At 50.1% G+C, this 27,438-nt stretch overlaps 1 protein-coding gene and 1 long non-coding RNA gene across 9 annotated transcripts in view; one reads left to right on the forward strand and one right to left on the reverse strand.

The window, feature by feature from the left end:
- Positions 1-21,111, reverse strand: LOC105494741 (uncharacterized). The gene is made up of 7 exons (XR_011622945.1): positions 20,685-21,111; positions 19,568-19,657; positions 8,996-9,099; positions 8,542-8,677; positions 7,474-7,553; positions 6,543-6,731; positions 1-69 (listed from the first exon to the last, which is right to left on the reverse strand). It is a non-coding gene; the product is annotated as an uncharacterized lncRNA (long non-coding RNA).
- The window catches only part of LOC105494742 (R-spondin 1), a 22,315-nt gene continuing 14,956 nt past the window's right edge, over positions 20,080-27,438 (forward strand). Inside the window, exons 1-3 of one of the 8 annotated variants that reach the window (XM_071095923.1) lie at positions 20,080-20,407; positions 22,549-22,683; positions 25,016-25,397. In XM_071095923.1, coding sequence (XP_070952024.1) covers positions 25,304-25,397 — 94 coding nt within the window. In that variant the 5' untranslated portion in view covers positions 20,080-20,407; positions 22,549-22,683; positions 25,016-25,303. The other 7 variants (XM_071095932.1, XM_011763493.2, XM_071095924.1 and 4 more) reach the window with 7 other exon arrangements.

Here is a 27,438-nt window from a genome sequence, read left to right on the forward strand (position 1 = left end):
TTATTATACTTCAGCTCGGACAGTTGTTTCAGATGTTTCCAATTCGTCGGACTGCTCAGACATCTGTTCCTGGTTGAAGGCAGAGAAGAGAAAGAAAAAAGGAAAAAACTCGATGCGTTTCCCACACCCTCACTCAGATGCACACAGACTCGCACATCCCCTTGCTCTCTCTCCCTCCCCAAGACCCTTGCAGCAGGCTCCCTTGTCCTCACCCACACTCACAGCCTCACTCACTTTCACTGCAACCATAGCCTGTGCTCAATGCAGCTCCCAGGTTTGTGCCGAGACGCTGATGTGCCCACTTTCCACCCTCGCCTACCCCACGCAGCCTAGTGTGCACACTCACGCCTACACCTGTCCCCTCTCAGAGCCTCACACCCCCATTCCTAGGTCATGGTGAGGGTTCCTATGGTGGAGGGCCTGGACCGTGTCTCGAATTCCAGTCAAGACCCTATGAAGTGGGCTGTTATCTTCCCTACCTCCAAGGGCTATTGTGCTGGTTAAAATCTTGCATGTTAGGCGCCTGACCTGGCAGCAAGCTGGCACTCTGAGAGTGTCTGTCATGGCTCCTGGTGGCATTTCCCCCTTCCCCTATGTACAGACACACAGCCACACATGTATTTGCTCCTACAGTGGGGATTGAAAGATTCCAGGGTCCCAGGGAAACTTGAGGTTCTGTGATTCTTGCCCCTCACACACAGATGTATAAGCTGCACATGCATGTGTGCTCAGCAACCTGGTCTAACACATGCATGGAGGCAAACAAATGCACACATACACTCCTTAATGCACACACACTCATCTGCACACTTGCACACATGTACACTCTCTTGCACTTGCACTCTCCTCTCAGCTCACACATGCACACTCAGCTCCGCACATGGAACACCCAGCCAAGGGACCAGGGATCGGAGGGGTGGAGGGAGGCCTGAGTTCATGGGGACCAGGCTGGACTTGCTGAGGTGGGTCTGGGGGAGGAAGTCAACCACTCCCTGGCTCCTAGGCAGACTGGGTGCATTCTTGCAGTGGGGACCTGCCCCACCCGACTCTGGGGGCCAGGGGTGGAGAGGTGCGGATAGGAAACCCCTCTCCTAGTGCACTGCCATGTGCACTTTAGTCACCTCTGGAGGAACTCTGGAGCAGCAGGTAGAAGGGGAGGTTCTAGGGGGGTGGCAATCAGCGGGGGTGAATGGTCAGAGTGATGACTCCCCCATCTAGAATTCGTTGATTGACACCTCCTGTCTATGACCCCAATCCCCAGATCTGGGCTATGAGCCTGGAAACAAGAGCACCTCTCACTGCTCTCCCACCTCCTCCAGTTCCACCAGCCACAGGTGGCTTTGGTCAGACCAGCCCAGGACCTCCTCAGCCTGGGGCCTTCCAGGCAGGCTCAGCTGACCTCTCCACTAGGCCCCCTGGCCCTCCAGCATGGGCATCGTAGCAGACTGCTGTGAGGCTGAGGCACTCAGAACCAGAGAGCAGGAGGAGGGGCCTGTGGGGTCCACCATGCATCCTCCCACTTCTCCCAAGCTGCCCCTCCATCTATCTGGGAGTCGTAGTCCCTGCTCCCTCAACCCAGACCCCCAAAGCAGGTGGAGGAAGTATTGTCCTTGTGTTAGATTTCAATGACCCCAGAACAGCTGGGAAACCCCCTTCCCCGCCAGAACCAGCTCAGCTTTTGTGTGTTGGGGGCCTGAATCCGAGTCCCACTTGGGGAGGATCCCCTCTTCCCCAGCCCCGTCCCTCCCACTGCTGGTGCCTTGGGGCCTTGGGCCAACTGGGGCCTCCTCCTCCTTCTCTCCTCTGTCTTAGAGTCAATGCTGGCCTTAGAGTCGGACAGAAAAGACTTGGGCTCAGCTCCTCTCAGCTGCTGACCTGCTCTGTGATTTGCTGCCAAACACATAGCCCCTCCCAGCTTGGATGTGCTCCCCTGCAAAGCGGGTAGGGTAGACGCTTTATGGAGAAGACCCGTTTACATCATGGTCTCCAAAGGGCCTGGCGGTAGGTGCTCAGTGAGGGCTGGTTGACTGGATCCTGGAGCCAGGTAACCTGTCCCCACTCCAGGGCAGACTGCACCTCAGGAATTCCCTTCTCTGGCAAACACTCCCCTTTAGGCCTTCACCTCAGTGGGAGGAAGCCCTGCCTGGACAAGGAGGGGCAGAATCCCAGACACCACCCTTTTGCTTTACCAGCCTCCTTCAGTTTTCCTATCATCAAATCCCCAAGGCCAAGGGCAGCATTGCTACTACTATGCTTTTACCTATTGCTCAACTGCCGTGTTTGCAGCTGTCTGCCCACCCTCTTCCTACTCTTGAAACAGGAGCCAGAGGCTTCTGCAAGGTACTGGGGCTGGAGTCGAGAACTGCAGATGGAAGCGGGAGAGAAGAAAGAGGCTGCTGCCTGGCTTCTCACCCACGACATACTGCTGGGTGTGAGGAGATGGTGAGAAATAACCGTTTTTTGAGCACCTGCTGTGTGCCAGGCATAGAATCGGGGCCACATGTTAGTATGTATGTACCAGAATGTAAACTCCATGAGGGCAGAGATTATTCTGTTTTGTTCACTGTTGTAACCTTAGTGCCTAGCACATGGTAAGAACTCAATAAATATATGTGGAATAAATGAATTTGTACCTGTTATTCTCATCATAACTCTATGAGGCAGGTATAATTATTATCACCATGTTACATGATCTTCAGCTGAGACTCAGAGAGGTTAAGTGACTTGCTCAATGTCACACAGCCAGGTAAGTGGCAGAGCTGGGCCTGTCTGACTGTAAAGCCCTTGCTCTGCCCACTGCACTCTTGAGCAGGCCCAGATGACCACAGCTACTCCGTGTGTGTGTGTCTCTGTGTGTGTGTGTCTGTGTGTGTGTTTCTGTGTGTGTGTGTGTGTCTGTGTGTGTCTCTGTGTGTGTGTGTGGCTGTCCTGGCGTGGGAGTATCATATCTTGGAGGCTCATTGACTATACAAGTCCCATGGTCACACATAGAAGCTGTCATGTGTTCTTGTGCCTCAGTGTGCCCCCAAGGCTCCTGTGTAGATGCTGCACACGGAAACCTGCTCTCCACTAGGCCCACATCCGTTCACCTGCACAGTCCCTGGATACAGACCTGACACAGCATGCAGGGTGCAAGACATAGGACAGGGCACCCAGGCCTCTCTGGGGCACCTGTGCCCTAGTGGACCCTTTCTACCTCTCTTGGCCTAGTGCCCAGAGAACATGAAGGTGTATGCACATTTACACTCACACATGGCTTGCATGTGTGCACACATGTCTGTGCTAATGCACGTGTTGGGTATGCATGTGTATCCCTGTGAAACTGAGTCGCTTCTGCCTCAGAGATCCTGGCCTGCCCCACTTCAGGGTTCAACTCTTCACAGACAAATCAGGTACCTGGAAAAGCTGGACAAAGTTGCTGGAAGAAATCAGCTTTCAGCCTGGTGCAACTGGGAGGGTGCTTCACAGAGGGGCAGCTGGGGGTGGGGACAAGCCTGGTGAGTCCAGGCATGGAATGGAAGTAATGCCTTGGCTGGGAGTTAGCAAATCCCAACCCTCCTCATCCCCTTCCAGAAAAAGAGGAACACAGCAGAGTCAAAGTGAGATCACATACACACTCAGAACCATGCAGACACACATGCATAGACACAAGCACACACCCATGCTCATTGATTCACACACACACACAGATTTACATGTACAACCATGCACACTGCCTGGACGTACATACTGATGCAGGTTCATATTACTGATAGCAAGAGGATGCACACACACCTGACAAGTACTCACATCCACAGACACACACAGCATATGAACAGTCCCAGCATAGGAGCCCGGCCGGAGCCTGCTTGCTCCACCTCCTGCCAGTCACCCCGTCCTTCCACCACCACCTCCCTTTCCTTAAACCTGAGCTGGTTCAGGATGAACTGCACTAGAGGGCTGCACTGAGGCCTTACTCTGCAGGAGGGGGTGGGGATGGGGCTCTCCATTACCCACCCCTTCCCCACAGAGGCCAGGGGCCAGAACACCTGAACCTGGTTAGCTGTCCAGCCTACCCTGTGTAACTCATGTCTGGGGCAGGCTGGCAGGAGGAAGGGCTGGCACGAACACTTGGGGGACTTGGACTCAGTCACTCCCGCACTGCCAGGCCAGGCCAGCTCTCAGCTTGGTCTCCAGGGAACCCAGGACTGAGCCCCACCTCCCCCACTGCCCATGGCACCTGCCTGTCACTGACTTCCTTGCCTCTATGCCATTCTCCTCCAGTCTGCCCTCTACATGGCAATGGCAGTGACCTGTCTCTCCCAGAAACCAGATTGTGCAACACCCCTACTAATAAAAAGAATTTCTAATTGCCCTCTGGGTGAAGAAGTGACTCCTTAACGCGGCTCTCAGGGCCCTCCTTGGCCAGCCCCTGCTCACTGAGGCTTCACCTCTCCTTACTCCCACTCATGGCAGACACCCCATGGTCACCTGCTTCCTGTGGGTTTCTGATGACAACTTACCTGCAGCCTCCAGGCCTTCCCACAAGCACTGGGTCTCCATAGGAGGCTGTTCCCTTCTACTCTTGGCCTGACCAACTTGTGCCGTCTGATCCCAGCTGAGAGTCACTTTCTCCAGGAATATTGATTCCCCCTCCACTTCTGCTCAGGGCTCCCACTGCCTCCGACTTATCCCAAAGGGAGCAGTGTCTCTCAGAACTGTCTCTCCTGTATTACATGCTCCTCACCTCCTCTGCACTACCTCTGAGGGCAGGGACCATTTGTCTTATTTGTTTTCTAGCTTTAGTTTTGATTTAGTTTAGAACTTAAAATATAGTAAGTGCTTAATAAATATTAATTGAATAGTCACAGCTTCTCAGAGATGATGAAAAAGGAAGAAATACTAATTGAATAAATGAAATAAGTGGGTGAGAGAATAAGTGCTTCACGCTAGCTCACAGATACCCTGGTTGTGTTTAGAGGGGCTGAGTGATTAGAAGATAGGGTCTTCAGCTGGGCATTGGACACCTGGGTTCTAATCCCTAAGTTGTAGTGTGAGCTTGGCTGAGTCACCACCCCTCACTGGGCCTGGTTCCCTCCTCTGTGAGGTAGACGAGAGCTGATGGTCAGGTGTTTCTCAAGTGCCCAGGGTCTCAGGCTTCCCAGTTATGGGCTCCACAGTCAGGGTGGGGTTGGTTCTTGTTTTCTGGGAAGGGGAGAGGATGTGGTGGAGAATCTGACTATGCTTATTCTACGTATTCTACAGAATGAAATCTGACTCTCAGGCTCAGCCTCCAAGGCCTTCCACGATGCAGTCTCAGTCCAATTGCTTCCCCTCATCCTATGCAACACATAGACACACTTATTCTCTCTCTCTCTCTCTTAGACACTGGGCAGAACAACAGCTTAGCCAAGGCCATGAGTCCAACCCAGCAAGGAAAAGGGGCTTGGGACTTGTACCAGCTGCCTGTCGCTGACCTGGGCTTTACCCCCATCAACTGCACGTGATGGAGGAAGCACAGGATATAAATCCAGGCTTGACCACTACAATCAGTGTGCTCATGGGCAAGTCACTTAGCCTCTATGTGCCTCTGTTTTCTTATCAGCAAAATGGAAATGGTGATGCCTTCTATCTTGGGGAGCCTTGCTCAAAAGAAGTGACAGTGTCCATCAAGTGCACTTTTGCTGGGTGAGCCTGGAGAAAATTTTATTAGAAATCTACTTTGCGGCTGGGTGTGGTGGCTCACGGCCATGGTCCCAGAACTTTGAGAGGCTGAGGCAGGAGGATTGCCTGAGTCCAGGAGTTCGAGATCAGCCTGGGCAACATGGCAAAACCCTGTCTCTACAAAACATATAAAATTAGCCGGATGTGGTGGACTATAAGCCTGTAGTCCCAGCTACTTGAGAGGGTGAGGTGGGAGGATGGCTTGAGCCTGGAAGGTCGAGGCTGCAGTGAACTGTGATGACACCACTGCATTCCAGCCGGACCACAGAGCGAGACCCTGTCTCAAAAATCAAAACAAAACAGCCAGCATGGTGGCTCATGCCTGTAATCCCAGCACTTTGGGAGGCCAAGGCGGGTGGATTACCTGAGGTCGGGAGTTTGAGATCAGCCTAACCAACAGGGTGAAACCCGTCTCTACTAAAAATACAAAATTAGCCGGGCGTGGTGGCACACGCTTGTAATCCCAGCTACTTGGGAGGCTGAGGCAGGAGAATCGCTTGAACCCATGAGGCAGAGGTTGCAATGAGCCAAGATTGCGCCATTGCACTCCAGCCCGGGAAAACAAGAGCGAAACTCCGTCTCAAAAAAAGAAAAAGAAACAAAACAAAACAAAACAAAACAAAAATAAACAAAAAACACGACTTTGTGGTCAGACCCCTGACAAAGGTCTGAGAGAGGAAAAGTCCGAGATACAGTTGCTACCTACTTTTTTTTTTTTTTTTCTTGAGACAGGGTCTCGCTTTGTCACCCAGGCTGTGGATCTTCCTCTTCCTGGGTTCAAGTGGTCCTTCTACCTCAGCCTCCCAAGTAACTGGAACAACAGGTACACACCACCATACCTGGACAATTTATTTTATTTCTTATACAGATGGAGTCTTGCCATGTTGGTTTTGCACTCCTGGCCTCAAGCAACTTCCTGCCTTGGCCTCCCAAGGCCCGATGGGATTCCACACGTGTGCCACTGGGTCCAGTTTGCTGCCTACTTTTTGAGACTCATGGTTTACCCAGGAGATGCATACTCAGGAATTCTGTGGGACAGAATAATGTAATCTCAGATAAAAAGCAAACAACAGGTTGGAGGAAATAGTTACAATTAACGTGACAAGCAAATAGTTAATATTCTTGCCATATAATAATCTTACACAACTTAAGGGGTAAAAACCCCACAGAGACCCCAGTACATTAATGGGGTCTCATGATAGAGACAATGAGGGCAAATAATATGGATAGCAAAATCCACAAGCCAGAAATTATAAATATGTAGTGGTGGGTATTTGTAAAACACATTTCATCTCATCGATAATCAAAGAAGTGCAAATTATTATTATTATTATTATTATTATTGAGACAGAGTCTCACTCTGTTGCCCAGGCTGGAGTGCAGTGGCACAATCTCGGCTCACTGCAACCTCCGCCTCTCAGGTTCAAGTGATTCTCCTGTCTCAGCCTCCTGAGTAGCTGGGATTACAGGCACCCACCACCACGCCCGGCTAACTTTTGTGTTTTTAGTAGAGACAGAGTTTTGTCATGTTGGCCAGGCTGGTCTTGAACTTCAGGCCTGAAGTTATCCCCCCACCTTGGCCTCCCAAAGTGCATGGATTACAGGCGTGAGCCACCACACCCAGCAGAAGTGCAAATTAGAGTTACAATAACATTTCCGTCTTTTTTCTTTATTGAGAATCCCCAGTGTAGGTACTATCATAGTGAAAAAGGCAAGCTCGTATACTGCCACCGTTTTCAGTCATTAGTTTGATATTTATCAGGCACATACCACATGCCGGACACTGTTCTGGAGGCTGGAGAGCATGTTTGCAGTGTGGACAAAAAGCCTTGAAAGTACTCACAGCAGCACTGCAAAAATAAATCGAGTTTATAGCACTAACCATGGACAAGGTTGAGCCAGGTGGTATTAACAGTTCACAGAGGCCAGGCACGGCTCACACCTATTTAATCCCAGCACTTTGGGAGGCCAAGGCGGGCAGATCACGAGGACAGGAGATTGAGACCACCCTGGCTAACACGGTGAAACTCTGTCTCTACTAAAAATACAAAAAATCAGCTGGGCATGGTGGCGGGCGCCTGCAATCCCAGCTACTCGGGAGGCTGAGGCAGGAGAATGGCATGAACCCGGGAGGTGGAGCTTGCAGTGAGCTGAGATCAAGCCACTGCACTCTAGCCTGGGCGAGAGAGTGAGACTCCATTTCCAAAAAAAAAAACAAAACAGTTCACACAGACGTGGATCCAAACACAGAGGCTGCCACTGGGCCACCTTAGGGGAGCTGCCTAATTGGCCAAGCCCTCTATCTCCTTGTCTGTACAATGGGGATAATAATGTACCCCAATGCTCACAGAGTTGTCGTGAGCACAAAGTAAAACAACAGGTATAAAAGATCTGGACTAAAGTGAATCTTGGCCAGGTGTGGTGACTCACGCCTGTAATGCCAGCACTCTGGGAGGCCGAGGCAGGTGGATCACCTGAGGTCAGGAGTTCGAGACCAGCTGGGCCAACATGGGGAAACCCTGTCTCTACTAAAAATACAAAAATTAGCCAGGTGTGGTGGTGGGCGCCTGCAATTCCAGCTATTTGGGAGGCTGAGGCAGAAGGATAATGGCTTGAACCTGGGAGGTGGAGGTTGCAGTGAGCTGACATTTTGCCACTGCACTCCAGCTTGGACAACAGAGCAAGATAACATATCTAAAATAACAATAATAATAAAATAAATAAATAAAAAGTGAACCCCTGAATAATAATGTTTATTTTGCATTATTTATCACTGAGAGAAAAACCCACCCACATCTCTAATAATGGAGGAGAGGATAAATGTGTGTCGCTACTCACCATTTGCTGTGTCACCTAGAGAAGCCATTCAAAAGGGTTCTTGAAAGGATCTTTAATGCCATAGCTGAATACTTGCAAAGTAACACTTGATCCAGACGTATGTGACGTGTGATACAATTGTTGCCAAGCAGCATATCTGGAAGGAATGAATTCTACCACAATGGAGGGATTAGGGTAACTCTATCCCTCCCTTATGTTTTCTAAAAAATCACAAATTGCTCTTATAACTGGAGACTAGTTATATATAATTACATATTATGTATAATATACATTTACATATTATATATAATGTATACTTACATATAATTAATGTTATATAACACAGTTAACCATTAATTTTAATAATGTATTGCCAGAAGGGCCTTGTCAGGCAGGGAGTAAGAAAGGTATTACCATGTTTGACACAGACTTGTTAAGAAACTTCAGGTTTATTAAAACCAGGGACATATCTTACTTGTCTTTGTTTTCTTGGCACATTGCTGGAAACTAATCAATCAATCACTGAGAAAATGTGGATCTGCAGGCTTTACATGCATTATATCAGTTCTTACGACAACCCTGTAAGGTAGAAATTATAATTATCACCATTGGACACATGAGGACACTTAACCTATCAAGTTCAAGAGATTTGGCCAGGAGTAGTGGCTCACGCCTATAATCTCAGCACTTTGGGAGGCTGAGGCAGGTGGATCACCTGAGATCAAGAGTTTGAGAACAGCCTGGCCAATGTGGGGAAACCCTGTGTCTACTAAAAATACACACAAAAAAAATTAGCCGGGAGTGTTGGTGCATGCCTGTAGTCCCAGCTACTCGGGAAGCTGAGGCAGGAGAATTGCTTGAACTCGGGAGGTGGAGGTTGCAGTGAGCCAAGATCACGCCACTATACTCCAGCCTGGGCGACAGAGCAAGATTCAGTCTCAAAAAAAAAGAGAGAGAGAGAGAGAGAGACAGAGACAGAGAGAGAGAGATTTGCCAAGATCGCAAAATTAAAAGGAGCAGGGCACAGTGTCTCACACCTGTAATCACAGCACTTTGGGAGGCTGAGGAGGGAGGAGTGCTTGAGCCCAGGAGTTTGAGACCAGCCTAGGCAATATGAGACCCTGTCTTTCCAAAAAAAAAAAAAAAATAGACAAATTAACCAGATGTCACCACATCTGGTGGCATGTGTCTGTAGACCCACCTCCTTGGGAGGCCAAGGCGGGAGGATCATTTGAGCCCAGAAAGTCAAGGCTGCAGTGAGCCATGATGGTGACACTAAACTCCAGCCTGGGTGAAAGAGCGAGACCCTGTCTCAAAACAAACAAAAACAAACAAACAAAAACAAAACAAAACAAGATTAAGAGGTAGAGCTGGGATCGGACCCAGGTTTGTCTGACTCCAAAGTACCTCAGCTGTCTTGCTCTGCTGTGCCATGGGTTAACATGGAGACCGACAGTGGAGGGAGATGACAGGGAGGCAAAGACCTCTTCCCAAGGCGCTGAGATGGCCAATAGCAGATCCAAGGGCTCAGCGTGAGGCTGCCTGGAAGAGTCAGGCTGTGTCAGAGGCAGGAAATGGAGAGGAGCCAGTTTCTGGAGGAAGAGTAATCCAGCTTTTCTTAGGTTGAATTTGAAGAACTAGCAGGATACATGTGCTGGAAATAAGCCGCAGGCAACTTAAAGTATTGACTGGTGTGAAGATAAGAACCAAGCTGGAGATGTATTTATTAGGGAGCCAGAGGACTCTGAACTAGTAGCTGAAAAGGTGGTTGGAAAAGATGGAACTCATGTCAGTTGAGAGCTGAGCTGGAGTGTGTGCTCAGTGCTTTGCACTACTGCGGACATGTTTTGGGGTGCCTGCCCAGTCATATTTCTTTCTTTGGGATGGTGTCCCATCCACAGTCCCTTCTGAGGGCATATGCCCAGGCAGCCACACAGGGCTCATGACCTCATCATCTTGTCCACAGGTGATAGCACCAGGAGTCAACAAGGTGTTCAATCCAGGGCAACTGGACTCTCTCTCCCTGGAATGAGGTTTAGGCCTCTGAGAGACAGTAGCTACGAAGCAGCTACGCCATAAGCTCACAGAGAGTTGAGGCCATTTTGAGCCATAAGTGACCATGTGGAAGCAGAAGCAGCTAGTCTTCAGAGAGAAGGCCCAGCTGCACAGAAAAAAGTGGTGATAAGGGACCATGCTGCCCCCGGAAGGAGTGATGCAGGGTGATAAGCAGCCTGTCTCTCCCACATTTTACCCTCTCCTTGGATGTTTACCAGGTTGTCTGTTACAACCTTCCAATAAGCCTCCTTTTTCTTGAACTGGCTTGAGAGGGTTTCTGTTCCTTGCAACCACATGGCCCTGAACTAAGACATGAACAGTGCATCTTAAGTGTAAAGTTCCTGGTGCAGTGCTTAACTCATCATTGGCCACTAAAAACTGTAGCTATTTTTATTTCCTTTGCTCCTCAAAGAAACTTGATGAGTCAAAAGGTATTATTATACCCATAGTGAAAATGAGAAAACTGGGACTCATTGACATAGCAGCAAATACTGGTTGAGTTCCAGCGCTGGGGATTCAGGAAAGACAAGGTCCCAGCTTTTTTTTTTTTTTTTTTTTTTTTGAGACGGAGTCTCGCTCTGTCGCCCAGGCTGGAGTGCAGTGGCCGGATCTCAGCTCACTGCAAGCTCCGCCTCCCGGGTTCTCACCATTCTCCTGCCTCAGCCTCTGGAGTAGCTGGGACTATAGGTGCCCACCACCACGCCCGGCTAGTTTTTTGTATTTTTTAGTAGAGACGGGGTTTCACCACGTTAGCCAGGATGGTCTCAATCTCCTGAAGGTCCCAGCTTTGAAGATGCCTGCATTCTTATGTAGCAGGCAGACAACAAACAAATTTAGGTTGAGCATCACAAATTCAAAAATCCGAAATCCAAAATGCTGCAAAATCCAAAACTTTTTGAGCACAGACATGACATTCAAAGGAGATGCTCTTTGGAGCATTTTGGATTTTTGATTTCTGGATTTGGAATTCTGAATCAGCAAAATGCAAACATTCCAAAATCCAGACAAATCTGAAATCAGGAACACTTCTGGTCCCAAGCATTCTGGATAAGGGATGCTCAATCTACAGTGAACAAGAAAACGTCAAGCAGAGATAAGGTACTATGAAGGAAACAATATGAGATGATCTACTAGAGCTACTTTAGACAACAGAAAGCCTCTCTGAGGAGTGACTCTTGAGCTGAGACCTAAATGACAAGAAGGAGCAGGCCACGTGCAGGTCTGGGAGGGGGCACTCAGAGCAGAAGGAAAAGCAAAAGAAAGACTTTGGGGCAGAATTGGGTTTGGTGCACTCAAGGAACAGCAAGGAGGCCAAGGTGGGCAGAATGAGGTAGCAGGGGTAGGTTCCTGAGGGTTTTATAAGTCAGGTGAGATGTCTGGCTTTAATTCTAAGAGCAATGTGGAACCACTGGAAGGATTTAAGAGTACTGTGGTAGACAACTCTCCAAAGATGTCTCCATTCTAATCCCCCAAACCTGTGAATATGTTACCTCACATCACAAAGAGATTTGCAGATGCTATTAAGGCTTGAGATGGGGAGAATATCTTGGCTTATCTGGGTGGGCACTGTGGAAGCACAAGGGTCCTTATAAAAGGCGGGCAAGAGGGTCAGAGTCAGAGGAGATGTGAGAACAAAAGTGGAGGTCAAAGGGATGCAAGGAGGGGACTGTGAACCAGGGAATGCAAGTGGCTTCTAGAAGGTGGAAAAGGCAAGGAATCAGATCTTCCTAAGGTATCTGGAAGGAATGCAGCCCTAACAACCTATTTTAGACTTCTGGCTTCTAGAACTGTAAAATAATAAGCCTGTGTTATTTGGAGCCACTAAGTTATAATTTGTTATAGCAGCAATAGGAAACCAGTACAAGTGCTATGATCTGATCTATATTTCTAAAAAATCACCCTGGCTGCTGTGGATTGTGGGGGAAAAAGGGAAGCTGAGAGATAAGCAGCAGGTCTGAGGCATCACCCAAGCAGGTGACAGTGGTGCTTGGACCAGGTGATGGAGTCTGACACATGGATCCACTCTGGAGGTGGAAGTGAAACAATTTGCTGATGATCAGGAACGGGGAATAAAGGAAAGACAGCAATCTAGAAGAATGACTTCTTGGGGTTTTAATCTGATTATCTGGATAGCTGGAGGTGCTGTTGATGGAGGTGGGAAAGACTAAGGGACAGGCAGGTTTACAGACGTCGGGAGACTTGGATAAGATCATCCAGCCAGCAAGTGGCAAACCTGGAACTAGAACTTGGGTGTCCTGACTCTCAGACCTCATATTTGGATCTGTGAGAAAGATTTCACTAAGGAAAGAGTTTGGGATTTTTAAAGTTAAGATTTATTTAGCACCTACTCTATTAGTCAGGGTTCTCCAGAGAAACAGAGCCAATGAGAAAGAGAGACTGAATTTTAAGGACTGGCTCACATGAGTATAAAGGCTGGCAAATCCAAAATCTGCAAGGATGAGCTGGCAGGTTGGAGACCCAAGGAAGAGCTGGTATTGCAGTTCAAGTCCAAAGCCAGAATTTCTTCTCGCTCAGGGAAGTTCATTCTTTCCTCTTATGGCCTTCATCTGATTGGATAAGGCCCACCTACATTATGGAAGGTAATCTGCTTTACTCAAAGTCTACCGATTTCAGTATTATTCCCACTGAAAAAATACTTGCAGAGAAACAAAAAGTACAATGTTTTTCCCATGGCCTAGCCAACTTGACACTTACTTTTCTTACTATTGGGAATTGTGCTTTCTGCTATATTAGTTCATGGTTGACAAGAAAGGCAGATGGCCGGGAATCACCCTGGGTTTGTCCACAGTTAACGGCTGGGAGGGCAGGTGGACAGATATACAGGGAAACAGGAACCAGGACAGTGGAGAGAAGCATTCCAAGAAGGTGGAGGTGTCAAGAATTACACAGGGATAGAGAAGGAAGAAGACAAAGGAACCACAGACTGCGGTGATAAGGAGGTTGCTGCTGACCTTAGCCGTGGATCATGCCGGGAGAGTGAGAACTGTGGAAAGGAAGGGGACTCTTTCACATGGAAGGACTGGGAACTGGAGTCTAGCACAGGAACATGCGAGTAAATGGCTACAAAATGCAAAATAGGGCCAGGTATGGCGGCTCATGCCTGTCATCCCAGTGCCAAGGTGGGAGGATCACTTGAGGCCAGGAGTTCAAGACCAGCCTGAGCAACACAGTGAGACACCATCTTTACAAAAAAAAAAAAAAGTAAAAAGTTAGCTGGGCATTGTGACACGCACCTGTAGTCCCAGCTGCTTGGGAGGCTGAGGTGGACGAATGAGCTATGATTGTGCCACTACACTCCAGCCTCAGTAACAGAGTGAGACCCTGTCTCTAAAATCAAAATAAAACCAACAAACAAATACAACATATACTGCAACAGAAAGGAAGCTGTGATATGAAATAGTGGGGGAGCTACTCAGATGGAGAGGTCAGGGGAGGCCCTTCTAACAAAATATTTTTTAAGTGGAGATTGGAAGGAAGAAAAGAGGCTGGGCACAGCGGCTCATGCCCACTCCCAGTACTTTGGGAGGCCAAGGTGAGAGGATTGCTTGAGCCCAGGAGTTTGAGATCAGCCTGGGCAATATAGTGAGACCCCACCTCTATTAAAAAAATTTTTTTAATCAAAAAAAAAAAAAGGAAGAAAAGAAATGGCCCATATGAAGAGTTATGGGAAGGACAAGATGGCAGAGAACCCGTGCAAAGGCCCTGGGATGAGAAAGAGTCTGGAATTACCAAAGAACTGAAAGAAGCCTGATAGGGCTGAAGTAGAGAGAGAGGCGATGTATGAAGCTGGAGGGATGTAGCCTTATAAGGGATGGTGTTTGAATTTGGTTCTAAGTGTGATGGAAAATCACTGGAAGGTTTAAGCAGGGGAGAAAATGATGGGATCTGCTTTATAATTGTTAGTGTACTCTGGCTACTGCGTAAAGCCTGTGTTGGTGGGGGATAGAGTGGGAATGGGGCAACCTGGAAGGGACACTAACAATTGTCCAGGTAAGCAGCAAATTTGGCTTAAAGCAGGAAAGGTTCTGGGGGCAGATCCAACAGAATTTGCCAATAGAATGGATGTGGGAGGTGAGAGAGAGAAGAATGCAAAACAACTCCCAGTTTCCTGCTTTATCAGCTTCATCGCTGTTTCCAAGGAGAAAATCTGGGGAGAAAGAGGTTCTGTGCAGGGCTCAAGAGTTTAAGTTTAGGGGCAGGGAGTTGAAAGGGGTCAATCTTGGCCATCTTAGCTGCTTGATGATGAGGGCTAGGAGGGGGTGAGAGGCTGGGAGGGGCTGGAAGGGGAAGTCTGCATGGTCATCGTGGGCTTGCTGAAGCTCCAGTGGAGGCTGGCTGTGGATTTGCAGTGGCACTGTCCTAGATAGCTGGAGGACTGTCCAGAGGAGCTCAGCAGGAACTGGCAGGGGGTTTGTGGGGCAGTTAAGATGTGGAGGCAAGGCCAGTGCAGAAATCGTCATCGGGCAGGTGAAATGCCAAGAATCTGAATTAGAAGGAAGGGCATGAGAGATTGGGAGCAGAAGAAGGTTAGAGTTGGGGGTCTGAGGATCTTGAAGCCTATGATTTCAGGGATGGAGTAGTTTTGGTGAGGTCAAGAGGGGGTGGTCATGTGAATGGGAGACGAAAGTGGAGTGGACAAGAGTATCGACCTAGTCCAGGAGGTCCCAGAGGTGTTGGGAGTAGCACTGACATAGAGAATGAGGTCCCCAACGTGATGCTTGAGTCTGCCAGAGAGAAGAGGACCTCAAGACAGATGCCAAGGTCCTGTGTGAGCAAAGAAAGCACAGCAGGGCATGAGGGAAATAACCCAGGTGAGGAGAGCAGGAAGGTAGAACAGGAGGAACAGTTACAAAAGGGAGGGCAGGGGGGTGGTGTGGAATGAGGCAGATGCCACACCCTCGTGAGGGAGAATGAGTGGTTTTGCCAGACTTTGCTGGGCAAAGGGGGTGGCATCCCTGGTGTGTGTTAGAGGACCCCGAACTCACTCACAACAAGGTGGAGAATCTGATAGGTGTGTTTCTGCTGGTATGGGGCTCCAGAGGACACAGCAGGCCCCCTGGGAGGAAGGTGGAGAGAGAGGAAGGAGGAGGAGCTGGGCAGTGTTCTTGGGAATGATATACTTTATTACTGCTTACCGGGGCTCCTCATTCCCTTCAGTCTCACCTCTTCAAATTCAGCCTTCACCAGAGCTGCAAGACACTTCTAAAGCACAACTCTGGTCCTGCCTTTCTGCCTCAGTGACACTCAGGGGCTGCCCTTGCCCTCAGGGTAAAGTTCCTGCTCTTTGGCCTGGTACCATAAGGTCCTTTTGGAAAGGCCCCATCTGCTGCCCTCTTCCCCACCTCTCCACCTCTCTCATCCAAAATATCCACGATGCAGAACTACTTACAGCACTAAGGGCAACATGATGCAGCAGGCCTCCGGGCCCTTGCACCTGCCATTCCCTCTGCCTGGAACGCCTTTTGATCATGTGTGCCTAGAAAATGCCAATAAATCTTTCAAGCATTTCTTCCCTGAAGAAGCCTTCTCAGATTCCCTCAAGGAGTCGCGGTCACCCCTTACTTTGTCCCACCACTCTGCCTCATTTACCCTTTCACCAGGCTCTTGAGTCTGCCTTCCTCACTAAACCAGGAGTTCCTTAGGAAGACAGACAGTATGATACTCATTTCTCTAACCTCCATTTCCAGCCCTGTGCCTGGGATACAATAGTGCTCAGTTGATATCTAATAAAGGCACTAACCAAATTATAGCTAATAAGAAGAGCCAGCATGTACTAAGTACTTACTATAATTCCTAAGCTTGTGCTAAGCTCTTTAAATGCATTATCTTAGGTCATCCCTATAAGAACTGTGGTGGGTTAATATTGTTACTCTACCTATTTAACAGATGAAGAAACTGAGGCTCAGGGAGGTGAGGTGACTTGCCCAAGGACATTAAGCTAGTCAGTGGTAGAGATGGGCTTCAAACTCAGGGCCAATTCTAGTGTCCATGCATTTAGCCATTATACTATATTGCCTCCACGAAAGAAAGGATGACAAGATCTAGCCTGGGCAATGGCTCATGCCTGTAATCCCATCAATTTGAGAAGCTGAGGTGGGCAGATCATTTGAGATAAGGAGTTCGAAACTAGCCTGACCAACATGGTCTCTACTAAAAATACAAAAAAAAAAAAAAAATTAGTTGGGCATGGTGGCGTGCCTGTAATCTCAGCTACTTGGGAAGCTGAGGCAGGAGAATTGCTTGAACCTGGGAGGCTGAGGTTGCAGTGAGCCGAGATCGCATCATTGCACTTCAGCCCGGGCAACAGAGCAAGACTTCTTCTTCTTCTTCTTCTTCTTCTTCTTCTGAAAGAAAGAAAGAAAGAGAGAGAGAGAGAGGGAAGGAAGGAAGGAAGGAAGAAAGGAAGGAAGGAAGGAAGGAAAAAAGAAAGAAAGAGAGAAAGAAAAAAGAAAGAAAGAGAAAGAAAGAAAGAAAGAAAGAAAGAAAGAAAGAAAGAAAGAAAGAAAGAAAGAAAGAAAGAAAGAAAAGAAAGAAAGAAAGAGAAAGAAAGATTTCAGAGAACAACAGAGTTATGGAGACTAGAGTTTGCAGGGGAGCCTGTAAATTGACCATAACAAAGTCAACTTTTTCTAGAGTAACAGTAATGATCACAGATGCCATTAGTTTTCAATTCAAAAGCCTTCTTCAGTGCTGACAGAGTTCTGCTTTTGTCTGTGAAGACTCTTCCACAGGTAATTCAGGTAAATCCTTACTGGTCTAAACTAATTTTAGCAGCGTGATCCCTCTTGTCTGTGATTGGTTCATTGGTGGGCATGTAATCCCATTAACTATTAAAAAGAGACAGCTGGACTTAATTGCTGGACTTGGTGGGTGAAGATGTGGTGTCTGGAGCTCCTGCAGCCATCTTTTCTCATGAGGGCTGTGACCAGCACACTGAGGGTGCTAGAATGAAAATATGGGAAAGAACTTGATTCTTGATGGGGTTGTTGAGTTACTAGACCATTCCTATATCAGCCCTTCTTGATGCTCAAATAATAATTCACTCCTATTGTCTAAGCTAGTTTGAATTGGTCTTCTATTTCTTATAGCTGAAAGTATTGTGATACAGTGACAATGAAGGTGGTCAAATAATTCTTGTCTTGCAAAGTGACATAAAGTGTGAGGAACTTTCCTAATCTCTAGGAGCTACAACCCTGGCCCAGGTCCACTGACCTTTGGTCTCTAATGAGAATGATGATCTTGGCCTGGGTAATTACAGCTAGTGACCTGTAACATCATCTGAGTAAGCCTGCAGGACCTACAAAGGTACAGTCCTGGTCATCTGGAGGTTCAGTTTACTGAATGTTGGTTAAGTATGTCCATGGTGCTGGGATCATAAGGACAAATCAGACACAGTCCCTGACCTTAAGGAACTCACACTGCAGTGGAAGAGACCATCATTGACCAATGATGGGTGATGTACAGGTCTACACAAGGTTTGGAGGCTGACATTTGAGGTGGTCAGGCGAAATTTGGTACAGACCTTTTGAAGGATGGCACAAGAAGGATTAGAGAAAAAGACATTTCTAAGCAGAATGCACAGCATATGCAAATTTAGAGCAACACAACTTTCCCAGGGAAACTACTCATTTGGCATAACCTGAACGGGGCTGGTCACTTGCAGGTTGTGTGTCTCTGAGCAATTGACTTGTATCTGAGGCTCTGAATTTACATTTATGAGAAAAAATGGGGCGGGGGGGAAGAAAAATAAAAAAGAAAGGAATTACAATGGTTGCAAAATTAGGTAACAGAATATATATGCAAAACACAGAGCTTGGCATACATTAGATGCACAAGAAACATTCTTTCTTAGTCACCCATTATTGTCACATGGTTCTAATTCGTTATCTTCTGTGACCCAGGTGGCTTTCTTCCCTTTCTCACTCATTCCTGAGCCTAGTAGCTAGGCCCCCCAACTTCCACAGACTTTTCCTCAGGCAGGAAACCTGAGCCCACTGCCTGGCCTAGGACAGCTTCTAGGGCTGTGTGGTTTGTGTTATTTCTTCTCTTTTCTCTCTCTCTCTCTCTCTTTTTTCCTAAACGCAACAAAATAAAACCAAACAAAAAGCCCAATGCCTGGCGTGGCTTGTCAGAGAGTTATGCAAGTGTGTAAAAAAATAAAATAAAATAAACATTGAGTTTTCGGCATTTGGGGCTGTTTGATTAGACACGGAGCAGAGCCAAGGGCCGGTTAGATGCAGGGAAGGCTCAGGGCAGAGGGGAGAGGGGAGGGACTTGAGAGGGGGTTGGAGGTTGGAGGGGGCCCCTGGACCAACTCGGAAATGGCTGTTTGCCTCCTGCAAACTTGGCAATGCTCTGGCTGAATGAACCCAGACACTGGGCATTTCGAACCCAACTGCTCCACTTTTTCTGGCTACCCACCATCCCTGTTCCCTGGCCATCAGGACACTCTAGGGGTCATTACATCCATTCTCCTGTCATCGTAAATGACCCTGTGCCCTTAAACTCAATAGTCAGGGTCCCCCCTTCTCTCCTAAGAGGGAGATTCCACAGCCTGTCTTGATTACTCACCCCCCACACACACAATCAGTACATCTTTTCTGCTCTAGCTTAACTCCCACTAACTATAGTTTTAGCCCATTTTCCTTTCCCAATCTGAAGTGAAGCTGGAGAACAGCTGTTTGCCACTCTAAGAAGTGAGTCTCTTTCCCTCCCTTCTTCAGGCTTGACTTCAACATCATCTGGGTCACTGCAGGTGTCTGTAGCTGTTCAAGACTCATTCCACAAACATTTATGGAGTTCCTACCATTAACCAGGAGTTTGTAGCCTTCATTTCATTGAACCCTCAAAACAGATAAAACTTTGCGATTCAGAGAGGTTAAGTAACCTAGGCATGACCACACAGCTGGTAAGTGATAGAGCCAGACAAGAATCTAAGTGTTATTCCATGATCTCCCTCACTCTCACCTACCAGCTGCCTCTGGAGGTGTCCTCACCTCGGTGCCCAGGATCTGATAGCCTTGGTATTTCTTCTGTACTGGGAAGATGCACAGATTTGACCCTGAAGGGGGAGAGGGTGCGGTCAGGACCACCAGGCCCTGTTGAGCCTGTTCCTTGTCACTTTCCAGGTTCCTGATGGGGAAACTGGGGTTTTCACGAGGGTCTCCGGCCCCAGTTCTGACCCCAAGATGAGCGGAGTTGTTGCGGAAGCGGAGTTGTTGCGGGTTCTCTGGCTGCCTGGAATCCCCGGGGCGCGGGGCGTGGCAGGGGACAAAGACAGAGGGTCTGCCCCACGGTCCCGGGGACTTGCCCCTCTGCCAGTCCCGCGCTCGGAGCGCAGGGCGCCAGCTTCGGGCAAGGACGTGCGGACTCCCGGGCCGGCGCTCCAGTCCATTTTTTCTTGCGGATCCCTGGAAGGGGGGCCGGCTCGCGGGTGGGACTGCGAAGGGGGGGATTCCCTCCCTCGTGCTCGCAGAGGACTGGCCCCTCTCCGGGCTGGGAGCTCCGGCCGAGCGGAGGCGCGACGGAGAGCACCAGCGCAGGGCAGAGAGCCCGGAGCGACCGGCCAGAGTAGGGCATTCGATCGGGTACTGCAGAGAACCAGGGCCGCTCCGGGCCGCCCCGGAGGACCGATGCGCCGGGTGGGGCGCTGGCCCCGAGGGCGTGAGCCGTCCGCAGATTGAGCAACTTGGGAACGGGCGGGCGGAGCGCAGGCGAGCCGGGCGCCCAGGACAGTCCCGCAGCGGGCGGGTGAGCGGGCCGCGCCCTCGCCCCTCCCGGGCCTGCCCCCGCCGCGACTGGCAGCACGAAGGTGAGTCCCCTCGTAGCTGCCCCGTCCTCCTCCCCAGCGCCCCCTTCCCCGGGAGCTGGGGCGCGGCGGGCCCTCCCGTCGGGGCTGGTTCGAGCTGGGTGCGGGGGGGAGACAGCGAAAGGAAGGGGAATGTGGTCGCTCTCCGGTCGGTGATCGGGAGAGGGCACCTCCTGCACCCCTTCCTGTAAGTCTGTCGCCCCCGTCGGCCCTCAATCCAGCAGGCAGCCCCCTCCCCTCGAACTCCCCATCATCCCGCAGCCCGGGTGATCGTCCTCACTTGCAGTCCTGAATTCTCCAAGTCCACCAGCCCTGTTTACACCCCGCCTCCAATCCAGAAGTTCTTGATCCCGGGTCGCACTGGTTTGGGTTCCCCCAAGTTCCACGGTCTCTGGTAACCCCCACCCCAGTCCACAGCCTGGGCCTGGGTTCGACGTGGCAGGCGGCACGCGCTGTGGCCCCCGGTGCGCAGCGAAGTGGCGCGGCTCCCTGGCCCTCGGGGTCTGGCGCTCAGGAACCGAAGGTATCGCTTAGTTGGGGAGAGGTGGGAGCTGTGTTCGCCCGGGACTCGCAGGAGGGCCGGGACGGACTTGGGGTGAGGGTGCTTGGGGGCGGGAGTTTTCTTGTGAAACTGGCCTCTCAGACGTGGACAGCTCTCTTGGCTCTTGAGGGCCAGCCGGGGGACCTCAGGTCCGCGTCTCCCTCGGCACCTGTTGGGGCCTCTGGGGGATGGTGGGGGAGGGAATAAGAATGTGCGCGCTTGCGGGGGTGATGGAGGGTTGAAGAAGCCATCCTCCGCTGCCCTTGCTTTTGGGGGCCGGGGCACGGCCCCCGCACCTGGCTTGGCTCCGACCGACAGGCTAATCCCGACAGGTCGGACAGGCACATACTTGGTCCCGCCCCCCGCCCGCAATTCTTCTGCCCCCGCCTGCCAGCCTGCTAGGAGGCCAAAACTCTGCAGCCCGCAGCCCGCCCGGGGAGGACTAATGAGAAATTATCTGGATAGTTTACATTTTTGGGTCTGTATCGGACACCTGATGGAGTACCACTTTATTCTGAAGGTGTTGCAGGCAAGAAGGTGAAGGTGATTCCAGCCCCGTCCCTGGGCTGAGTTTCTGCCCTCAGCTCCACCTGCAGCTGTGTTCCCCTCCCCAACCTGTGTCCTCCCCTCTGAGGCCCATGTGGCCTCTCTCTTTGGTCTTCCGTCCCAGCTCTGCCTCTGCCCCCAGCCCCGTCCCCACTTTGCAGGTCCACCCCACAAGCTGGATTGTGCCTCACACTCCGCAGCTCCCTGCGGGTTGCCCTGCCCTCCCCACACCCAATCCTGGGTAGCAAACCCGAGGGCTGGTCCCTAACTAGGTCTGTAACCCCTGACCCTTAACCACTCAGGGCCAGGTCTCTTCCCCTGTAAAATGGAAATAATTCTACCTTCCTTCTTCCATTGTGAGGAGTAAAGGAAGACCTGGCACATGGCAGGTGGAGGGAGGCATCCAACGAGTGTGAATCCCTAACCCCCCACAGTGGCAGAGAGAAATACCCTTTCTTACCCCTACCAATACCTGAGGCACTACCAGCAGTCCCCATTCTATCTGTGTAGAGCGAGCCTCAAAACATAAACTGCCAGTGCCATATAACCCAAGGCCCAAAGGAAATCAGACAGAGGACTCTAAGAGAAATGAGGCAGGCTGCTTAAAAGGGAGTCGTCAGCTCCTATCTCCTCTCTCAGCCCTAGTCCATGCTATCCGTGTCTGCAAGTGTGCGTGCCTGTGTGTGCACATATGGGGTCAGGGACTAGATGCAGGAACATGGAGCCACTGAGGCAGGGACCTGTGGCCCTCTGGGGCTTGGTGCTGCAGGGTTCCTAGTCTAAGACCTGTCCAGCATTTCAAATCAGATTTCATATAAGATCCTGGATTTTCTACTCCTCTTTTGAAAAATCAGAAGATCTGTCAACAATCAGTCAGAGCTGAACGGCATATGCTCCCTTTAGATGGGTCATTTACCCTCTAGTTTACCCCCTCCACATCCAGCTTCAATCGTACATGTCATTTGTACCCCCTGGTGTAGAGGAACTCTTAGCCCCTTTACAGGGTTGATTCTATATGTACCTTTTCAAAAAGTGCTTGCAACTCTTCCCATCCCAGAGGTGAGGGAGGCCAGTGTCACTTGCTTCAGTGAAATTTACATCTGGATCCTCCTTACGATTTCCCAGCTGAGATTGTGGTTTCCTGGTGATTCAGGTGGGAGTGGGCCAGAAGATCAACGCTGGCAAGGACTGGGTGAGTGTGGCAGGGGTCAAGCTGAAACCTAGGACCTGGGAGGATGGAGAAGGAATTCAGAGGGAGAGGAGAGGGAGGAAAAAGAAGGGAGCTAACATTTGCTGAGCACTCACCCTCAATTGCCAGGCACCATGAAAGGTGGGCACAAGGAATGCAGAGATACATAAGGGAAATTCTGTGCCCCCAAAAAAATGCCAGGGATATTGATCACGCAGTGAGTCCAAAGTCTTTCAGATCCAGGGTTAACACCAAGTTTGTCTGATGCAGTGTTTGTCAACTGTAAGGATTCATGGAACAGATCTGCCAGGGATTCTCAGACCTTAGTGTGAGAAATGCTGCAATTAAAGGCAAATCCTATCACTTTGAGTGATCGCTTTGGTGTCAAGGCAATCAACCATAAAGATAAATGCCAATATGGAAATTGCATAATAGTGCCCAGTATTAAGGTTAGTATCCAGATGATACAGAGCATGTTCATATTGCCTTTTGAATGATCATTAGAATATAGACACAAAATGAAGCTTTGATCACAACAAATACAGCAAATATTATTGAGTCATCACTATGTGCCCAGCACCATTCTAAGCAGTTTTATGTATTAAGTTATAAACAGCAATAACCTTCTTTCAGATAAGAAAACAGGCTCAGACCAGCTAAGCAAGGTAACACAGCTAATAAGTAGCAGAGCCAATATTCAAAGCCAGGCAGTCTGACTCTGAAGTTTATGTCCGTGACTATCACGCTGTACAGCCAGCCTCTGAGACTACATTCTTGGGCCTGAAGACCCCAGTTTGATAAACTCAACTGGACATCTATAATTTGTGGGTGATAGAAGTGTGTAGTGGGGGCTGGGGAGGATACAAATACTTTGGTAAATCAGGCAGGGAGTACTGGAGGGGCGTGCAGAGGTTGGCAGCTGACGGGCATTTGGGGATGGCTGGGGGCATCTCCGCTGGCTCCGGCCACAGCACCAGGTGGGATCCATCAGCCTCATGTAAACACTTCTCACAGGCAGCTTAACCACTTGAGTGTGTCTGGCCTTCAAAGCCAGCGGGAGAGGCCAAGGAGGGAGGTACTGAACTCCCTTAGGGGATAATGATTTATCTCCCGTGCAGGTGGGCTTTGCTGGGGCCTCCCTGAGAGGTGAGGGGGTGGACTAGCACTGAAGAGCCTAGAGAGGAAAGGATTAGGATGGGGGTGGGAGGGGCATCTCCACTCCAGCACCTCAGATTTCTCATTCCTGAGCCTGAACTCTCTGACTCTCAGCTAGCCTGTGACATAGTCATGCTTGTCCCCATTCTATAGATGTGAAACTGAGGTTCAGCGAGGCTGCAGGACTTGTTCAAAGGCATCTAGCCAGTGGAGGGGAAGGTGATGGCTCCCTGGCATCTACAGAGCCTCTGTGCTATTGACCTGCATGCTCTGTTGTGCTGTGGGTGTGTGTGGGAGAGTGTGGGGTGTGCGTGGGCAGGTCGCTGCTATGAAAGAACCTCGGGAGCATTGGAGCATGAGTGTGTGATCCCGTGAGGGGGCAGCAGGGTTTTCATTCTCACTCCCAGGTTGGGCTCAGATGTCCAACTTCCCAGACACATCTGATTCAGGGGAGGGACCGGCTCCCCTGCCCCCATCACCCCAGCCAGCCAGCAGGTCCAGAGACCTGGCTCTCGCTGGGCTGGGGGATTATCCCCATTCTCTGTGTCTCTGGCCAGGGCGGGCATTGCTGCCTCTTTTATCCTCTCACAAAGGCCAGGCCCGCCGGGCCTGCTGTGTCAGAGTTTCTGTGGCCGGGGGAAGCCTTACTTCCTTTTCTCCCGCCAAGCCCAGAGGGCCACGCAGAGTCTGCCAGCTTGCCGGGGGCCACTGCTCTAGCTCCAGGACAGGTGAAAGGCACATGGGTGACTCAGCCCCAGGAACAAAAGGCTGAGGGGTCACTCATGGAAGGACAGAGAGAGAGAGCTCCTCTTCAAAAGAGAGGATATTACTGCAGCATGAGGTCTGTAGGGTAGACTTAAGGAAGGACTTCCAGTTAGAGCTGGACAACAGGAAGCAGGGGTGGGACCAACTGGCTCCCGTTATTGAGAAATCATCAGTGATCCACAAGTTTGGTTTGAATGTCCGCCATATTCTGGCTACACAGGTTGCCGGCTCCAGTCCCAGGTTAGGGAGTTCTGCAAGATAGGAAAAGGAGCGGATTTCTTCTAGAAAGGTGCTAGGTAGGTAACTCATAACGTCCAAACATTTTGAGCTCCCAGTCTTCTGGGTAGGGCAGGAGGCATAGGTGGGAGGGTTCATAGTACTACAGAATTAACCCTTCTTTCTCCTCCCCTCACAGGTTGGTTTTTGGAGTAGTCCCTGCTGATGTGACAAAAAGATCTCTCATGTGATATTCTGAGGTACCTTTGAGGAAGTCTCTCTTTGAGGACCTCCCTTTGACCTGATGGAGAACTGGGCGCCCCACACCCTCTCTGTCCCCAGCTGAGATTATGGTGGATTTGGGCTACGGCCCAGGCCTGGGCCTCCTGCTGCTGACCCAGCCCCGGAGGTGTTAGCAAAAGCCGTGTGCTGTCCACCCTCCCTGAGACCACCCCTCCGACCAGGGGCCTGGAGCTGGCGTGTGACTATGCGGCTTGGGCTGTGCGTGGTGGCCCTGGTTCTGAGCTGGACGCACCTCACCATCGGCAGCCGGGGGATCAAGGGGAAAAGGCAGAGGCGGAGTGAGTAATGGAGCGTGGTGGGCCACAGCTGGCCTTGGAAGTGGGAGGGGGCCACCTGGGAACTAGGGGTCTTCAGGAGTTTTATTCCATGATGACCCTTGCAGATTTCCACTCTGTCTATTACAGCTTTGTAGATTACTCAGTAGATGATCCTGTTTGTGGATTATTCAGTTGGTGGATTAATTCGCTGAGATTACCCACTCTGTAGATGACTCACTTTGTCTGTTTTCCCCTTTGTAGACTCTGCTTTCTAGATTAACCCCTCTCTTGTGAGGATCCAGTTTGTGGATTACGCCTTTGTGGATTATGTGCTTTGACATAACACCAGCTTTGTGTGGTATCCATGGAGATGCTTCCCCAAACCCCCTGCCCTGGGGCTCCTTTTTTGGCTAAAGTGCAGCCATCAACCCTTCTGGGTTAGGAGCTCTGCACAGCTTAGCACTGGGTAACAGGGCTTCCCCTGCCCAGATCATGGGGCAGGAACAGTGGAGTAGGGAGGATCAGGAGACTGTCCACTGCTGTGACTTTTAAACCACGCCCAGTGGGATTCAGGGAGCTACAGTGGCATCGAAGGGGAGACAAGCAGGCAGGGGTCTGGCCTGACCACCCTTCAAACCAGAGCAGTCTCACTTTTCCCTGCTTTTGGTAATGAGCATCCACATGAGATGTCGTTGGAAGAGAGGGTTCTCATAGCTTAAAAAGAAAACCAAAATCCTATCATTGTACAGATGCTAAGAAAGGGGAAGAAACAGGTCTAACGAAATACAGTTGATGTTGGAACCCAGGTCTCCTAATGCCTGTGGGCCCAGTCTTCTTGAAAGCCGAATTTGATGGAGTTCAAGGGTAATCTGTCCCCAGCCCCTTGATAGGCACTCCTCAACCTCTGCTTAAGGTCTCCAGTGATGGGACCCTAGTGCTGTAGGGGTGGCCACTGTGTGTGAGGGGCCCACACGAGGGAGAGGGTGGGGGACTCCAGAGTCCCAAGTCCTCATCTGTCTTTTGACATCTGCCATGAGAAGATGCCGTGCCCACAGGTAGGAGGTCTTCCTGAAGTCTAGCCCAGCCCCCTCTTGCTTCATGTTTCCCTGCAGACGGAGGCCCCCCAGTAAAGGTTGAAAAGCAGTGGGGTTTTGCCGGGGCTTCACGGGAGCAGCCAAGGCCAGGACTCAGCGCAGGGAGAGAAGCTCAGAGAACTGGTGAAGCTGAAAATCCCTGGCTTAACAAACAATTAGAGACAGTTAGGTTTAATCAGCAGCAAGGCCTTGATTTTCCTCCCTTCTCATCTGTTGTGGCCAGTATTTTGGACTCCATGGGCCAGATGCGGTTTAGCGGTTTATAATCAGTCTCCTCTATTTCCGAAATGAGAGAGAGAGAGACAGAGAGAGAGACAGAGAGAGAGAGAATGGGAGGAACCATTCACATTCAGGCAACGTGCACGTGTGCTTAACGCTGACCCTCACGCATGCAGAGCCTCATGCCCGGCTAAACCAGAGGTCACGGGACCTGAGTTCAAGTCTGTTGTATTGAAAAGGAAAGGAAGTACTAGACTTGGCATCAGAAAGGGCCTGGTCCTAGCGATGGTAAATCTCCTGCAGCAATTTTGATGTGCTTGCTCACTTTTCATACGGCCACATCTAACAGCCATGGCAGCACATGAGCCAGTTTTTATTACCCAGTGATGTAACAGACATCCTTGATGGTAAGAGGCAAGGGTTGGGAGAGGTGTGGAGACAGGCTCAGGGGTGCAGGGAGGGATGAAGGTTGTGCTGTTTGTCAATACTTGTCACATAACAGCCATAGTCATCGCAATCAGGAAGCTGAAATGTAATGTAAAGGAGGATAGTAAGGCTTACATGAGATTTTATATATATATATAGAGAGAGAGAGAGAGGAGAGAGAGAGAGAGTTTTGTTTTATTTTGTTTTGTTTTGTTTTGAGATGGAGTCTCGCTCTGTCACCCAGGCTGGAGTGCAGTGGCACCATCTTGGCTTACTGCAACCCCCGCGTCCCAGGTTCAAGCGATTCTCCTGCCTCAGCCTCC

This window comes from Macaca nemestrina, chromosome 1 (assembly GCF_043159975.1).
Source record: "Macaca nemestrina isolate mMacNem1 chromosome 1, mMacNem.hap1, whole genome shotgun sequence".
NCBI lineage: Eukaryota > Metazoa > Chordata > Mammalia > Primates > Cercopithecidae > Macaca > Macaca nemestrina.